Source organism: Gymnogyps californianus, chromosome 11 (genome assembly GCF_018139145.2).
Source record: "Gymnogyps californianus isolate 813 chromosome 11, ASM1813914v2, whole genome shotgun sequence".
Taxonomy (NCBI): domain Eukaryota; kingdom Metazoa; phylum Chordata; class Aves; order Accipitriformes; family Cathartidae; genus Gymnogyps; species Gymnogyps californianus.
This window is the reverse complement of record NC_059481.1, coordinates 10,093,543-10,112,285: the sequence shown is the minus strand read 5'-3', so window position 1 is coordinate 10,112,285 and position 18,743 is coordinate 10,093,543. Positions and strand designations below refer to the sequence as shown.

Here is an 18,743-nt window from a genome sequence, read left to right as displayed (position 1 = left end):
CTCTGGATTGCAGCCTATTTTGATGACATATTCTTTAGCTGAATAAAAGCTGAAATACTACTTCTCAGAAGGCCCTTCCACTCAATGTTTCTGAAGACCTCGCTACCATACACTGCACTTAGAGATACGGACTCGTGGGATATCAAAAAGCAGAAGAAAGGTTTCAGGTCTGTTTCATGTTTAACCAAATTCAAGCCATAGTATGGCAACAGAAACCTGGTTTTCTCACTCCTGCAGCCATGACATTTCCCCACAAGTGAGAAAGAGATTCATTGCCGGAGAATCTTTCCACACTGAAGAAATCTTCACTCTCCTAGTTAAGGCAGCTTATGGCTAACGTGACAATTAGGAAGGATAACATCAGACCATGATTTCCACCATAAGACAGAGATCCAGAAAAGCACGTCCTCAAGTCCCTTTGACTTCATTAGCACTCTGACTATTGGTAATACAGAAAGTGATCTCACTGCTCTGAGTGGCCATTATTTGTCAAACCAGCATAAATCCCCCAGAACGTTAGGCGATAAATGAGTCTAATAAACTGCAAATATTCTCCAAACATAATGATTATTTTTTTTTAAAGACAAAAATGTATAGCTGCTTTTCCCAATGAGCAGAAACAGAAATTCAGTGAAATACAGCATTTCAGAAAAGGACTCCAATGGGCTTCTCCAACTTCATATTGGTACTACATTTCTACAGAAGATGGTGATGGCAGTATTTATAGAAAAGGAAAATTTACATCTGAGACAATGACCAGATTTATAATCAATTTCCTATGCTCTCCTGTGCACAGAACATTCTTTGTATTTTAGTTGTTTCTAAATATTCCATGTTTAATTCAAAATTTGCATTTCTCCTTTAAATGCAAACAAATTTTCTAATTATTTCAAATACATTTGGTTTTGCTCAGTGTTAAAATGTTATTGGTAATAAAAGTCAGAAGCAAGGAGAGAGAAAAATTTAAATTTGATATATGTAAAAGAATATTAAAATTGATGCAAATGTTTTATGGTCAAAGTTGTAAGATTTGGGATCACTACATAAACTAGTGAAAATCATCTAAAAATAAAGAGTTGCTATTTCCTGTGTTAGAACTACCTAAATTTAATTGAATAAGTGGAAGTCTGTTAGTGATGCAAGTGTGAATTGAAGCCAATAAATCAGCAAAAAGAAGCTGATCTTATGGAAGGTATTTCTTCTGAAAATGAATTGTTAAAGGTATACAATAATAAATACAACAAGCCATTTCACGTCCATGCCACGTATGTCCTATTTCTTGGCTGTTCTTGTGCATCTTCTAATTCTTTCGGCTAAGCAGGGTTTTCTAACACACCTTACAGGAGCACACCTTAGATATCCAGGGATGTGGCTTCATGTCATCTGGAAAAGAAACGTGTTCATCTGGCTTAATGATTTTACGGTTTGAGGTAATAGGCAAGATTTTGTTTTTAAAAAATAAGTTATTTTACCATCTTTTTATAGAGTAATAAACTCTATAATTCTTGTAATGGAATGAAAACTTACAGCACCAACATGCTAGTGTTAAAAAATATCACAAATCTACCTCCAGAAGACTGTTTACGTTATAATTGCTATACTACAAGAGGCAATATGGAACCCAAAACAACTCAAGAGAATGTATAGCGTTCCTCAAAACTTTTCTCCTGAACAGCCTTCTCCTTCTTCTTCCTTTTTTGTTTTAAAGGAAAACGTTCCAGTGGATCAGCAGAAAGATAATTTCTGTTTTAAATTAATAGACTGTTTATGTTTCCTCTGCAAATAAAATTTTCAAATTATATATATTTTCTTTCAGCAGAAATAGTCCTACAATAGCTGTAAACAGAAGTAATAGGAAGTTATACCAATAAGGCATTATATTTTAATTCTGTCACATCTTATTAGAATTCCACAGAAAAGCACTCTCAATCATCAGTTTTTAGCTTCATGATTTCTTCTTATTTGATGTATGGTAATATTTACAACCTGAATTTTAAATATTACTTGTATTAGAAACACTGCTTAAACAGATACAACACCTTTCATGAGTACATGAACATCGAGAAAGCAGCACACACTATTTTTTCCCAGTCTAATGGATATCTTGTAAATTTATCATATTATCTATCATCTGTCTATCTGTGTCAGAGACACAGAGAGATACACATTTTCTTGATGTCCACTATGTAGTCTTCTGGTTTTACAGTTTGATTTACTATTTAAAAAAAGCAAAACAAAAGCTATGAGTCATGATACTAGTAATCCAGAATGCTGATAGGATGTGACACTACATCTACTGCAGTGAAATTCTTATGGATTCATCTGTGCCTACATTGGAAATTCCAGAAATTCTTTCTAGAATAATTCCTAGGCACTAACATTTTACACACAGTCGCTGAGCAGTATGGGCTAGCAGTGCCTGTGATCAGTGGGCTGCCCCTACACTGCATCGTCTTCCTGCTTCATGCATCATCATCATCATCAGCCACCTCCAGCACTCCATTCCTGAATCAGTCCTCATTTACTGCTACCTACTTTTCATGATGATGCAAATACAGAAAAAGAAAATAATGCTTTTCTAGGGTGCTTCATACTTGGCAATTTACTGAATATTTACTCGTACATTCTGCCTGTGTACTGATCAACAGCCATATAGGTGACACAGTGCTGATTTAAATAACATACTCTCCAGTGGATGGAACTTGGAGCTGGTAAGTGAATATTCAATAGAGTAATTATAACTTGCCTGATAACAAGATAGTCCCTATTTTAGCGCTGTATTTTTAAGGACACTGTGGCTAATAAGAATCTATTGTTCTTGATACCTTCTCGTTTCTATTTGCTGCAGTTCTGTCTCTCAAAGACTGTATTTCAGGGACAGTCAGAGATCTTTCCCATCTCTATGCCAAGGTCTATCTAGGACAAGCAACTAAGCAAGACTGCGAAAACTGCTCGGATTTTCACTATTATCTGTTATACACCCAGAATTACCTTCTGTCCTGAAAAGTCAAAAAATGTAGAGGGAAAAATTTAATATGGGCAATGTTTTTGGAATGAAGGGATAGGAGAGATCATGAGCTGCAGAAGGGACCAGCTGACTCAGGCAGAGACTGGCTACTGAAGGCCATAAGCGTATAGGGTTCTTATCATTTACATCGTTTTCATCCAAAAGATAAGAAAACACTCTGTAATTTCCATCTACAGCTTCCAACTCAAATCTTCCATTAAGGAGGCTCAATTTCTCTCTATTACCAAGTGAAGTAATAGGCTATTGCCTAGTCTACTGCAATATTTCTGTTGGGGGAAATAAGAGGCAAGGGGCATCTGTGCCTACGTTGTTTCTTGTGACTTCAGCTCAAATCTGTTCTTTTTTCTCCTAAAAGCTATACTTGCAGAACCCTCCTTAGTGGGACTGCACCACATATGAAAGCTAAGACACCTCAAGTTGTGCCAAGTCCTCCTACAATCCTCTTAGATTTTGACTGACAAAGTTCAGAGCATTTTCAATCCCCTTAAAACCCATCTCAAGCAACTCCCGTTGGACAAGATGATCCGCCCTCTGGAGGTGTGAATTTTCCACCGTTGTTTGTACACAAAACTTGGGTGAATAGCTCAGACCTAGAAGTCGAACTTATACATCCATGTTCACTCACTGTCAGCCTCTTTCTCAGTTTCCCTAAATGTGGAAAATTTGTCTGATAAAATGGAAAACACTGCTGGGAATATTTATTTATATTAAAGAAGCACTCTAAGGGATAGTGAATTCTGTACGGGGGGTTGATATGATTAAAAGTCAAGTTCTACAAAAAGCTGTTGTAGTTCTTACCTGATTATTATGTTCAAGGCCAGACCAGAGACAAGTTTGAAAAGCTAAGGCTTTGCACGTCAAACAGAAGTGGTCCTCAGCATGTGGGGAAAATGGCAGTGATAAACCTACTATTACGCACCTGGGAGAGAAGCCCAGCATCTCCTCTGTGCGTGGGCTAAAATAGACATGAGCCACTATCACAGCTAATGGCAGCTTGTAGGCACATGAAGGGAGCAACTAAAATCCATTTCACTTAGACAAGAAACTGCAGTCTGATATTTACCTGTGTCCATCACACGTGAAAAGTGTTTACTGTGAATTATCCAGGAGAAAAGTGCAGGTTGAGGGGTTTCATTACCTATCTGAGAGTAGTTCAGATCACACATTGAACACAAGAAATCACAGGTAAAGCTCAGATTGGTGTCTTGGGTAGTCAAATGGATTCCTGCTATTCATCTGAGTAGATGCCTTTTTCTGCAATTGCTGGAGACCCACACCCAGAGCAGTGAGAACATGTGCAGACACATAGAAAATGTGAAAGTAAAATAAGCGGAGTAAGCTTTATGCGATTTCAGAAAATTAAGATCACTTTGAAAATAACTCTCAGCCTAATGTCAAGGTTAGAGACGGCACCTTTCACCGTTAGAAAACACAATGCACAGATATGTCTGTTAATGGCTGCTCTGTAGCCTTCCTGATTCTGGTAGAAGTTGTAATAAAGAACCCTTTCTAGGAATAGTTGGAATTCCTTGCAGATATATTGTCATATTTTCACCTTTTCCTCATCAGAAGAGATAATAAAATCAATATATTTCTTAACATCACTTTTGTACATATGCCAACATATTGTAAGTGAAATGCAAGAGACTCTGCAAAACACGTATATAGACTTTTTAATGAAAACTTAAAAATGAAGTTTGTAAGTTTGCCCAGACTTTGCATACGTGTTAAAGAGATTCTGAAGTCACAGGTTTCACCAAACCAAATGCTGACCTCCCAGGCACTCTCAAATTCCAAGATATGATTCAAAGTTAAAGCACCTGAGAAATACTAGAGAAAATCATGACCAACTGAATATCACATTCTTGTTTCAATGTTTGCTACTAAAAGTAAGTGGTAAGTTTTAAGTAAATGTATTGTGTTACCAAATCTTTCCTTTCAAACAAGCACTTCTGGCAGAAGTGTCTTAATTTCTTATCACAGAATTTCATCCGCACAAGGGGCAATAAATAATTCATGTTCCTAGCTCTTTGTTGTGTGTCCCTGAACTGCACAGAGCTGGAAGGCTGACAGCTGTGTCAGGACAAGCACCAAAGATCTGACATGACAAGTGACTAACAAGTTTCTTTCAGTCTACAGTGAAAGAAGACAATGGCATAAAGTGCAAAAACGAAATCCTGAAACAAAATGAAACTGTTTCTTTCTCTTTACCTAAGTGTTTGCTATGAGCTTATTTCCGACCCATAACCTCTGGTCATTTTATAGCACTGCCCAACCCCCTTTACTCCTCACATTCGCCTGGCCATTTACGCCTGTCCACGGATCAATATGAGCAATTCTTGGAGAAATACGATGTCTCCATGACAACCAAGCCACAAATTCTCAGTGGAAAGCAGTGAGACCAGTAGTGAAATCTCCTGAGGTTTTCAGACCTATAAGACAAGATGTCTTAAAATGCAGGAATGGACAGAAACAAAAGCCAGAGTAATTCATTGTTTATTACTAGTTTAATGATGTCAGATGGACCGAATGGAACTCAGTTTTTAAGTTTAGATGCTTTATCAACATGTATTTTTGCCAGTCAATATTCACCTCCTGACAGGCTTTTATTCTTTCCATTACTTCATGTAGATATGCAGAGTGCAGAATTGGATATTCAAGTTCCCATCCAAACGTGTACACTTTGCCACACAGAATTAATTTAAGGTTAAAAGGAATGTTATCTTTAAGGTACATTAATTCTCACCCAAACACTTTAGTGCCACCTTGTTTTAATTCTTTCTCACTTCAGAACAGATCAGAACTTGGACAATCCACATTTTTGCCCATAATCATTGTCAAAGGGACTACAGACAGTTTCTGAAGGAGGTGCCACGCACCACAGATTGTAGGTGCGGTAAGGAATTAAACTTGGCTCCTTCCTGAGTAGATTATCTATTTCTTTCTAAATCTCATGCTGGTTTCTGCTGTACAGCATTGAGTCCAAGCCTATGTGGCTTTAAAATGAATACGGATTTACAATTCATTGGTTTCAATTATTCTAACATATACTGGTGTTCATTTCTGTGGAAAAGATGAGAAGGGAATGTAGTTCAAATCAGGTATACGACAGCAGTTGAACTCCCAAGGAATCTTGGAGGAGTGGAGTGTGCTGAAATATAATCCCCCAGACATGGGTCCTATCTGGGTTCTGAGATGACTTAGGGGACCTGACATGGATTTCAGACTGCACCCTTTGACTGAAAATTAAATCTCAGCAGTGTTCCTTGGGGAAGGATCAGGGGACTGTTGGCAGCTGCCCCCTGTCAGCACAGGCTGCAAGATTTGGAAATCTCTTAACTAAGCTGACAGGCCGCAGAGACAATGAATCAAAAATATGATACACGGATCAGCACACAAAGATGCAAGAGGGTACACAGAATCCAGATAAAGCAGGGAAGGAAAATATCAAGTGAAGAAAGATGTTTAACTCTTTCGCTAATGAGGACTACATGCAGGTTATGTATATGGTGTATGTGGGTCAAGCTCACAGTTTGCTTAGAAGATCTTAGTATTTAGTCGCGCAGAATGTTTTTAATCAGCTGTGACTCGATACACTTTATATTTAATTGTTTCCCTTTGGGATTCATTTAATGAATTTCGTAGATGTTCCATAACGAGAAAGATAATGAAACTACATGAAGATAAATCTTTTAGTCACCAAAAAGGATGCACTTTATGGATGTTCCTATATTTAGCTGAATCAATGTTAAGAGCCATTAAAATGAAATAATGATTGTGAACTGATTTAAAGAAAAGAATCAAGCTATTTAACGCCACCAATTTGCTTTCCTCCAGAGATACAGTGTTTGAATGTCCGCCGCTACATTCAACTGCAGTATATAGAGTCCTTCTAATTTTTCATAATCTTGTGCTTCCTTCAAAGGGTCAGGCATTGTACATATATTAAGTAAGCAGTGTAGTCCAAAACTAATTATAATGAACTAGTAGTGTCAGCTTTCTTTTTGGTCATAAAGCCTTTATCCTTTCTAAGACCTGAATTTTTGATGAAAGAGGAAAGGATAACAGCTCCACACTGTGACCCCTGGAGGTGACCATTAATTTGACATTGCAGCTGCTAAAAAGGAAACAGCATTACAATGTGCTTTTTTTGCAGACCCAAAAGCTGTGTCAGATTTATCACTTGATACTTGGTGACTGTCTTTAAAGGCCTCTCACCTGGACTCTCAGACTCTTCCAAGACACATCTGTCAGGCGTCTCCTCCGCATCTTGGAAGTTCGCTGAGTTTGAGCTCTTGTCATGCTTCAGCGCACTGACTGGAGCAATAAAGAATAAAAACAGGGGGAGGGAGAAATGTAATATATTCAGAAACAAACACTTCCTGATTTTCTGCAGAGCTTTCAATGCTGAAGACATAATTTGTAAACACAAATAATACATTGAAATAAAACAGAAACTCAAAGTACTTATATGCAACCATAGCACAGTTGAAAAATCTACAGACAAAAAGTCATGCAGGGAGAAGTTTGAGGCATCGGCTTAAATGTGATCCCTTTGAAGCTAGAAACCAATTTTTTCTTGTAGAATCCTAAAATAATAAAATAATTTAGAAGCCATAAAAAATGCTTGTCTGTTTCACCAGAGAAGCCAGTAAACAATATAAAAGACCAATTAGGTGGTTTTGTAATTACTGGAGTAATTCACCAGGGAGAGGAATGGTGTTTGTTTTAAGATGAAAATACGTTGTATATAACAAGCTAGAATGTGTAACAAAATCAGTGATAATTCCAAAGTGCGGTAAAAACCAGACTGAGTTGCAGTTTAGAGATTACCAAATTTGATTTCTTCTTTTACTTAATTGCTAAAACCATTTTCATTTCAGAGCAGGAAAATATTTTCATGGAAACAATTATTTCTCTGTATATAACTTTTTAATTCACTTGGCTTTTGAACAAATCCCACATAAGTTTTCCTGAACAGAAGAGAGGTATTTCCCTTGTCAATGTCCATTTCCCTCTCTTCTGCTCCGTATCTCCATATGGAGCCACAAATACAGCTTGAAGACAAAGTACAATTATTAAACAGTATATTATAGAATAGCACAGTAAAGACTAGATCTCAATTTTTCAGTCCCATTAAAACTCTTAGCTGATCCCCTTTCTTAGGAAAATAGTGGTGACTAGAAAATACTTAATTTTTTCTAATATCTAGAAAGCTAAGCAAGGTTCCAAACTTCCACGTGGATGGGGATACCAACAGCTATACACAATCTCAGTGTAATTTTGTCCTCTTTTCAAAACAAGGAATTTGTTCCCTTATAACTTTTGATGGATTTTTTTTTTTAACCAAATGAATATTTGCTGAAGGATTACTTAATTTAAACACCCATTTAAATTTTCCAAAATTATGAGTGAATCAACAAGGCCTCTGGGCATTATTCAGACAGGAAGAGCTCAAAAGACACATATTCCACTTCAGTGCTCTGCGCTTTCCATCAGGTTGCAGCTATTGATCCCAGGTTGCCAAAAGGTTCCGTCATTCTTGACTCCTGCATCTACACAGAGTCTGTTTGAAGCAACCAGAGCTTCAATACAATTGTGGAATTAGATCCTTGAAAATGCAATACTAAAACATAATAAATAATAAAATCTATGACAGTGATACCGTGCATTTCACCTGAAAAAAAAAGCCAGTAAATTTTACTTATAAAATCTACCTTGGATGGCAACTAACCAGTATATAAAACCCTGCCCAGGTAGAGCAGGAACACTGGTTAAATTTCTAAGCTTACAAAAAGCCAGCAGACTTGTATCAATGGTCAACTTATCCACATGAAGAGGAGTTTTAGTTCTTGTCTCTGCCACGGAAATGTTGACATGATAATCTTCATGAGGTGAGTTTACACTGAAGAACAACTTACAATAAATAGCAAATGTTCTTGTTCACACATGAAAACGCTATGATATGTGCAGGAAGGAATGTCTTCAAAGATATCTGTGCTTTTCTCTGATTTTTACAACATTTAAATAATTTTCAAATACACTAATTGAAGGCCAGGATTCCCACTTCAACAACGAAAAACTGGAAAATACAAGTGTGCATATTATATTTTCAAAAAAATTGTTTTGTGTCAAATTTATTAGAACATTTTTTCTAAAACAGTTCTTCCCATTAAGCAGTCAGCTCCACTGTGCTGAGTGGTAGATTGAGTCATTACAGATGCACAAATTTAAAAGTCAGAACTACTCTGAAGTAGAGCAAAAGGAAAATTTCCAACAGAGTATACTGTGATAAAAGGGAGAAAACAAAAAGCATGGCTATGCCTCTGCAGAGAAAGAGGAAAGCCGCAAGAGCTGTCCTCTCTAAAAAACATAGCAGTGACCAAAAACTCAGAATCAGCCTTTCAGAACGAATGGTGTATTTTCATCCAGTGAAGAATTCTCCCAGTGAACCAAGGAGGGGAGATGCTTTCACAGCACCAAGCATCAGTCGCCGTTAGGAGATGGCAGGTACTTCCCTTGTTGGAAGTCTGAGCTGTAATTGCTCTTGAACGGGACTAGGACAAACCTGTTTAAGTGCTCTCCCTCTGTCCCAGACCATGTCAGCATAAGTCATACAATTTAAACTAACCTGCTTCATTTTACAACAAAGCAGAACTGAGCAGTGTTTTTAGGGAAGGTACCAGATTCAGCTGAGAAGTAACTCGGAACATAATAAATAAAAGACAGCTAGAAGCAGGTCCATACCCAGATGAGATACATCAGGAGGAAGGTGTGAAGTGAACAAGAAAGAAACCAAGACAGGGCGGCAAGATCCTTGGACAAAGCAGGAGGATTTCCAGTTGATATGCTTGAGTAGATATTGCAGAGATTCGGGGAGATTCAGGAGAGGATGGAATCACTGAAAGCCAAGAAAGACAAAAACAAGAAAAAAGGGATCACAGGCAGAGCTGATATGGCTGACAAACGACAAAAAACACCGATGAAACTCTTGCACTAATAGTTGATGGCAAGGAGTCACAGTTTAAAGGGAGTGGAAAGCACGGATGGAAAGGGTTTTCACAGCGACAGAGAAGCAGACCTCTAGACAACTTGTGTAAAAAGAGCTGTTGGAAAATGAGGTTCAGCAGGAAAAAGTGAAGGGACGAAAGTGCATATTTCAGAAAACCAGGAGACAGGCTGGGACAGGCTAGGATCAGGTCACTGGTGCGAGTGAGGGATGTGTATCTTAGCCTTATTGCTTACTCGGAAGTACACATACCTCCCTAGACAAAACTCAGGCAAATAAACTTCACAATATCCTAGTTTATGAAGTTACATAGTGAGTGTACGCAGTGAGCAAGAAAGGGACCCAGGCAGAGACCTTCAGATCTTTCTTTTTTAAAACATCACATGTTATATGCTCAATTTGAAGAGGAAGGTTCCTTAAAAATATCATAAAAGAACAAAGGGAATTGAAAAGTTAAAAATAAGGAAAGAACAGTCTGGCCCAAATAAAAAGTAAAAGTAAAAAATGGCGTTATGTAATCGTGAAAAAAAAAAAAATCTTAACACTGACACCTACTTTACTGTAGTTTCTCTTAGGGGAACAGGATTTTATGTTCAAATGTCAATAGGGGAAATATTGTTCTGAATTGCTTATACCTAGGATGCTGATGGAATTTAAGTTATTTAAACATAAAGAGTGTGATATTTATTCATTCTGAGGATACTCTGTCCTACTTTGGGTTTAAATGGACCTTAAAATTACTTTTGCTTCCATTTGAAAGCTAAGTTGTGTAGCCAAAGTGATGTAAATGTCTGGAGTATAAATGAGCGCCAAATCTACAAGCCAGAGAAAAAGTTAGGAAACAACAATTTCTGATATAACAACTCCAATGATATTTTCTTTCTATTCAGTGCAATGTAATTTCAATTATTACACAGACAGGAAAAATTACCTTTGTTAGCACGGAAGTAAGGTAAAAGGACAGATTTCATTGAGGCAAATGACCTTGAACTTAGCATATAAGAATGACATAAATCTTCATTGTACAGGATCAGTCTTGAGAATTCTGGTAATTTTTTCTGATACATCTTAATAAACTCTTAATAGTTGTTTACTGAACTTGATACCCATTCTCTTACATTACGGAAACAGAAAAAGACATTAAAAAAAGAGGTATGGAATTCAGAATAGTAAAAGAATGTCAGAAGATCATAGTATTCAATGAAACATTTATGTAAATAGTTTCAAAATATTTCATATTCCAAAAAAACCCCCAAATTATTTCTGAAAAGAGATCACAGACTGATTTGTGATCAGTCTATGAAAGAACAGTCTTTGTGTGAAAGAACTGTTATACGATAAGCTGTTCTTTGTGAATATACACTAATCACTAATTACAGCAACAACTCATCACCATCATTTCTTTCTACATGTTCTGTTTAAACTCTGAAAAGCCTTGTTCAACTCTGGAAATATCACACACTAAAGTCTAAATAACCTGCTCTGCATACCAGTTTTCAGGAGGCAGACACATTGGAGAAAGAAGTTTGCATAACACAGGCGAATCAACCAGTTAGCATTTTCTGATAAGATGCCTTTGTTATTGATAAGGTGGATTAGTAACTTTAAAAAAAGAACTTATTTGTCATTCAAAACAAGTGGATAGGGCAACAAAAATTATTTTTCAATCAAAAATATTAGGCAAGATAGGCTATAGGTGATAAATATATTTAAGGTCTGATACAGAACATAAAGCAACCTGAATCTAAATAAAACTGTATGAAAAAAGCTGTAAAGGAAAACAAAATGCTGGTATTTTTTTATTTTCATAAATGGATAAAACAATCTTGCCACAATGCCACTTCTGGGATGTATGGGATCTACAGGCACTTACCGTATTATACCTAAGAAGCTTGATGGAGAGCTAGGCAATAAATGCTTTGAGTACTATTTTAAAAAGCACATTTCATACATACCATAAAAAGCCTAAGAGCAGCTGTACTTGCTGAGACCAAATGTCGTCAGTGTAAGAGTCCAACAACCATACAGTAATACTTCACCAGAAATTTCTCTTAAATGCCAATTTGAAACTCGAGGAATTCCGAATTTTTTTTTTTCCTTACATTTAGTAACTCACAGTAGATTTCTGTTCCACAAACTTCTCCAGTTTTCCCTTAAACACATAGAATTTTCACATCCTTAACACCCTACAGCCTAACTTGCCTTAATACGGCAAGCTCCATTGTTTTACCACATAGGTAGGCATCTCCTTTTGTTTGTTCACGCATGTCCATGTTATCTTAATGTGAAACTTATTCTTGTATGAGAAAAGGCATGTGTATGAGCCCTGCATGCTCTTTCCATGATGCTTGTGATTGAACAGTCCTTTGTTTTATCCTCTTTCAGCCATCTCTTTTCCAGGTTGAGGATTACTATTCTACTTAGCTTTTCCCATGTATTTTGATGCCAGTCTAAAAGGATACGATTATTTCACTAATATTAAAGAAATGCAGAAAACATTGATGAAATGGCAAGTGAAATATTAGCAGCACCCACCACAATCATCTAGAAATAGAAAAAGCAGATAATGAAGTTAGACCAGCCAGTATGGAGCACCCATCCTGCCATTACGGTGATAGCACTCTCCACTGAGCGGTGTGCCAGCAAGCAGGGAGTCAGATAGGCTGGGGATGTGCCCTTGATGGCATCACTGCTGAGTACAGCTCAACGTTTACTTCACAGGTTTTACAGGTGATACACCGTTTACAGAGCCTGGTATGATGTCTGCCTTTGCTGCCACAGCATGAACACTGTTGACTCATGCTCAGCTTGTGATCTGGATTCTTTTCTGGGAAACTGTTACCTTGCTATTTCTTCCCCATCCTGTCTCTTTGCAGAAGATTAATCCTACCTCAGTCTAGATCCTTGCTCTCATACTTACTGAATTGAACCCTATTTTTTTCCAGACCATTTCTCAGGCCATATAAACCACTAATTCATCTCACTGACAGAAGACATCAGTTGCTGGTCATTTCATAATTTTTAGTGTCATTTAAAAAAACCTGCACTGATGTATGTAGTTGCCATTAAATTGAGAAAAGCTGGTTGTTATCTTCTGATGATTAAATATCACACTGGCCCAGTTTTCATTACATTTTAATTTTAAAAAGAGAGATTAAGAAATTAACCTAGAGAAACACATTATTATTCTAAAGTGAATGCTGCAGCATACGGAAGTTAGAACTGTCCTTGAAATAAGCCAGTGTGGAACAAGTCAAACTGGAAGTTACAGTAATTTAAATCCATTACATTGAATGCAGAATTAGGACCTAATATTACATTGCAGAGCTCCGTTTGCAGAAATACTAACCCATGCACCTGGGGAAGCCTGAGCTTGCCCTTGCACTCTGTGAAGTCACATGCAAACGAAGCTCATGTCACTCGCTAAGTGAATTGCAACTAAAGAACAGTTTTCATTCTGTAAGTGTGAAATTTCTTTTAAGGTTTTTATATATTTTAAATTAAAAAACTCCTGAAACTCCATTTTTCTCCCTCCCCATATCTATGAGGACAGCATTATTCCAGACTGGAAAACTGAAATTTTCAGTGATCCTTTTCCCAATATACCTTGAAGTTTTATTCACCCAGAGGGACTTCCCTACTTCTCTCAACAAAAATATAATGGCATGTAACAAATTATGCTCTCAAAGGACATCCCATTTTTGTTTCATTAGTGCAATGAAACATTCACTCAATTTTAAAGCAGTTGTCTTGATCTTAGTTGTGATTTATACCAGAATCTGTCCATGTATTCTGTGTAGTATATATAATAAACCACCTAACTAGTTAGATTTGTCTCAGTGGATTCTGCTGCAAGAAATAAAATACTTTCCCATAAAATCCCACACAACATTTACTGCCCAGCTCTGAAGCATATGCTTCTGTAAAACTTCGGAGGATTTAAAAAAGGAAAATGTAACCCCAAATTGTCTTTAATTGAGTCTTTTATCATTATACACTGCTTTTTCTTCTCGATGTCCTCTCTGGCTAGAAAGCCCAAATTTGTTTTTTCCAATTTCCCTAAATGTGTGGTAGTGCATATTTTAACCAAACATGGTGTAAGACCGAATTATTTGATCACATTTGATCAACATTATTTATCCCTCTCTCATTATTTTTTTTCAATCAGTAACTGGGAGGCAACAGAAAAACAATTTTTACAGGAATTAGTAAAGAAGGCCAAATTTCAGTTCTGGTAGTTACTAGATAGTTAACTTCTTTTTTTAATTAAAGTATATAGTATCTCCTCACCTATCCAATTTTCTAAAAAATATATATCAAAATTCCCCCTGGTTTCTGCACATTAGATCAATGGTGTGTACATATTGCAGATATGACTGCCTATCAGTGTATCAGTAGCTTCTATAAAAACAACAAACAAATGAAGAAATACTTGGTATTTTTAAAATCGCATTATTGACAGTATTGACATTATTATTTTCATGACAGTAGATTGATTTGGTATTCAATCTAAAATCATTAATCAGGGAATTTTCAGAGGATTCTGGTTCAGTCCATTTCTACAGAGGAATTCTAGCTGTAGATTGCCTCAATTTGCTTTTAAAACCAAAATGAAACAAAAGTGTGCAGCACAGTTATGACACTGACATATCCCTGTGCATAATGTGAATGTTATAGCTTGCATACTCTTCCCTCCTCTCGATCAAAGCTGTCCAAATAGCTTAATCCATGGGAAAAAAATATACACAGAGCCTCTTTATTAACCTCTTCTGGCCAGATTATTGTTATTCTTTTGCATTATGGCCTTGAAGCTGTATTACTGATAGGGAGGTAAAGCCAACTACAGCACAGCATGACTCTGCTGAATGGCTGCTGTATGAAAGTGGAAGTACTTATTTCCAAGACATTTCTGTGATGCTCCCTACTGTTAAAATGTTATCTGACTTTAAAAGATTTCAGTTCAATTGTAAGCAATAAGTAAACTCAGGCAGTACAGTACTGTATACTGAAGAGTTTCACTAGCTGGTCAAACAGGCATTATTCCAAGAAACTAATATTGTATAGGACTGCTTCCTGGTGGCTGAGACCTCTGATTGGCAAAAGACGGTGGACTTTTCAGTCAGCAAGCTAGTTACCCATGGATGTGGCTCAAGGCTGACAAACAGATTGACTGGTTCACACTAATTTACTTCACACAGATTCCATTTATCTCTTAGAAGATCCCCTGGCAGCAGCTTATAATGGCATATCCTAGGATGCCTGCCTGCATGAGTTTTTAAAGCGGCAGAGCTTGATGAATCTAAGTCCAGAAAACAGTTCACAGATTGAGGACTAGGTGCAATCAAAAAACATCAAGTAGCACAGCTGGGACTTGCTAGCTTGCTTGACTGGTTTGAGCAGCTGAGCATTAACTATGCTTGCTTTCCTGCTGGTAGCCCTGTGTCACTAGGACAAATCGGAGCACTACCTGACAGAAAAGAAAAGAAGAGAAAAGAAGAGAAAAGAAGAGAAGAGAAAAGAAAAGAAGAGAAGAGAAGAGAAGAGAAGAGAAGAGAAGAGAAGAGAAGAGAAGAGAAGAGAAGAGAAGAGAAGAGAAGAGAAAGAGAAGAGAAGAGAAAGAAAAGAGAAAAGAAAAGAAAAGAAGGAGAAAAGCGGGAGAAAAGCGAAGCTGAGAAGATTATTGCATTGCATGGATAATATTAACAGATGCCAGAAAAACTCATTAGAACATTTAATCTTTATGCAACTCCAGGATTATCAAACTAAATAATGCTCTGGTTAGCAAGTTTTGAGGCTAGGAATCTGAAAATTTCTTTTGGTCACGATAACAGTCCCTAGGAAAAAGACCTGAATAAAACTAAAGCTTTTGCCATTTCTTTCCTATAGAAAATAAAACTATATTCAATCTAGTAATACTTGTACAATGAAAAATAGTTACCAATATACTGGGTTTTACATTATAACAAGGTGAGGTGCAGGTCAACACGATTCCTCGCCTCCACAGAGAACAACAGACTTCAATAGATGCAAGCTTATAAATTGTATTTTTAAAAGGACTGAAAATACAGGCTTACACTATAGCTCTCCAGATAGACAGAGACTATTCTTTAAAGTCCTTCTCAGAAAGGAAGCAAAAATTAATATTATTAGACAATAACATTTGACAGCAAATATATTGTGAGAGATCCAAAGCACATTTAGTACTTAGGAGGTTAAAGACTCAGCTGTAGTGCTAGTTGATGAAAAAGTAGGATTAAGGCTTTAGTATGAGTCTTGACATGATCATGTTGTCTGCCTGCTGTCTTAAGCTTCGAAAAACAGCTGGGATCATCTTCTTATAAGCTCCAACTCAAAGATGTTTAAGCAGTTCCCAATCCAATTAAACAGAGGTAAATATAAGGAAGGGCCCTACTGAGCCCAATCATCTTATTTTTTTAATGAAAAACAGCATAATTGCAGGTTACACAACTCCTTAATCTCACTTTAAACCTAACAGACTGCTGCCTCATAGTGCACATGGCAGCTCCAGTTAACCCAAGCATTCTGTATTGGTGTGCTTAATTTCTGATCATTATCCTTTATTATGTTACTTGTAATCCTAAAAGCCTATGATTATGTCCAGATATTTGGCAAGGATTGTACCTGGATATACAGGGATTCCTCTTCTAAGAGTAATGGATTAATTGGATAGTACTGTATGACTAGTAGATGGTTTGCAGTGAAACTGCTATGCAGTTTTTAATTTGTGAAGTCCACTTACTTCTTCTTCTGTCCCTTTCTTTTAAACAAATTGCCTTTTTGAACATTAGCAGTGCTGATATAGTAACCTATCTATTCTCACCACTAACATGACAGTACTATAGAAATAACACTGCCCTACAGTGGGCTGCTTACTAAAATCCTCTTCATAAAAATTAATAAAAGATATGGAAATCCTATTTTTCAGAGGAAATTGCATGTTCAGTTTAAAAGTGGGTATCTCACGCACATGACCCAATCATAATATTATTACTTAAAGGCTTAGAGCATTAGGCCACTTATTTTCCATACAGTCAAAAGATTTTTGAGGTGTGCATATATGATCATATTGTACCAAGGTATGTACTTTTTAAATGATTACAGTTAATACCATAAAAGCAAAAATCCACCTATGTAATCCTTCTACTTTGTCCTATAAACATGTACAAGGGCATTCTCCAAAGACGTAAAAGCAAAATCTCATCAGGGACTACTTCAAATACAGGCTCCTCATGTCTGTAAGAGCAAGAAGGAAATTTAAATGATCAGGAGCGAACTGTTTGCAGTAGCCATGTTACATTATGCATGATCCTTGGCTGCACAGGATTTAATTCACGATTTCCAGTTACATGGTTTTGTAGTGAACTGGTGTTTAGGGCAGCAAACTAGCATCTGACGAATTTATATAATTTTGTATTTTTTCCCAAACACCAGCTACTAGGAGTTGCTGTCCCTTTTTTGTGTAGCTAGAAATCTATTTTGTATATAAGGACAATGATTCTGGGCTGTGTTACAGAAGCATAAATCTAGATTAATTTTAAGGCAGCTACTCTCTTGATGCAATTGAGAACGAAGTCTGGACTTCGCTATTCTGTGAATTAATAAGCAATATTTATTGATATGTATAAGTATCAGAAAGGTGCATTGTTGAACTGATGGATGATTGTCCTGCTTTCAGCTGGGACAGAGTTAATTTTCTTCTTAGTAGTTGGTGCAGTGCTGTGTTTTGGATTTAGTGTGAGAATAATGGTGATAACACGCTGATGGTTTAGTTGTTGCTGAGTAGCGCTTATCCTAAGTTAAGGACTTTTCAGTTTCCCATGCTCTGCCAGCAAGCAGGTGTGCAAGAAGCTGGGAGGGAGCACAGCCGGGGCAGCTGACCCGAACTAGCCAAAGGGGTATTCCATACCATAGAACATCATGCCCAGTATATAAACTGGGGGGAGTTGGCCAGGAGGGGCGGATCGCTGCTCGGGCATCGGTCAGCGAGTGGTGAGCAATTGCATTGTGCATCACTTGTCTTTTCTTGGGTTTTATTTCTCTCTCTTTTTTTTTTTGTTATATTCCTTTTTATTACTATTATATTTTATTATTATTGTTATTATTATATTTTATTTTACTTTAGTTATCAAACTGTTCTTATCTTAACCCACAAGTTTTACTTTTTTTTCCAACTCTTCTCCCCATCCCACTGGAAGGGGGGAGGAGTGAGCGAGCGGCTGTGTGGTGCTGAGTTGCTGGCTGGGGTTAAACCACGACAATGATACATAATTATATTGGTAATGAATGCGGACCATCTGTTTCAGTTACCACAAAACAGACACAGGTTTGGGAAACAGACTCTCCCCTTTAAGCACCACAGGATATATCTCCAGAAAAAGAATGTGGCACTCCCTCAAATGAGCAGATAAGCAAGGAGCTGTGAAGTACTTAATGGGTAAAAGATGACCCCTGTCTAATACTGCACCTTCACTCCATTCACCTACGCTCAACTTTATTCTTCAGGCCATCAGCAAGATGTAAGTGGACAAAAGAGCCTGGACCCTCCACTTTGAGATGGGTAATAAACAGGTAAGACAGACACTACAGGAACTTCCAAGAAGGTGGGCATCTAAGGAGGTGACTGACAAGTGTTTCTGTGGCTCAGAGGCTGTGTGAAACCACATGTGCAAGGAACTAAAAAGCATG

At 37.1% G+C, this 18,743-nt stretch overlaps 1 protein-coding gene across 5 annotated transcripts in view; it reads right to left on the bottom strand.

Moving 5' to 3' along the window:
- Positions 1 to 316: 316 nt before the first annotated feature.
- The window catches only part of WDR72 (WD repeat domain 72), a 127,421-nt gene continuing 108,994 nt past the window's right edge, over positions 317 to 18,743 (bottom strand). For all 5 annotated transcript variants that reach the window (XM_050903638.1, XM_050903637.1, XM_050903639.1 and 2 more), the window contains 2 exons: positions 7,247 to 7,345; positions 317 to 1,383 (listed from right to left, as the gene is read on the bottom strand). In XM_050903638.1, the coding sequence (XP_050759595.1) occupies positions 1,328 to 1,383; positions 7,247 to 7,345 (155 nt within the window). In that variant the 3' untranslated portion in view covers positions 317 to 1,327. The remainder of the gene's footprint in view (positions 1,384 to 7,246; positions 7,346 to 18,743) is intronic.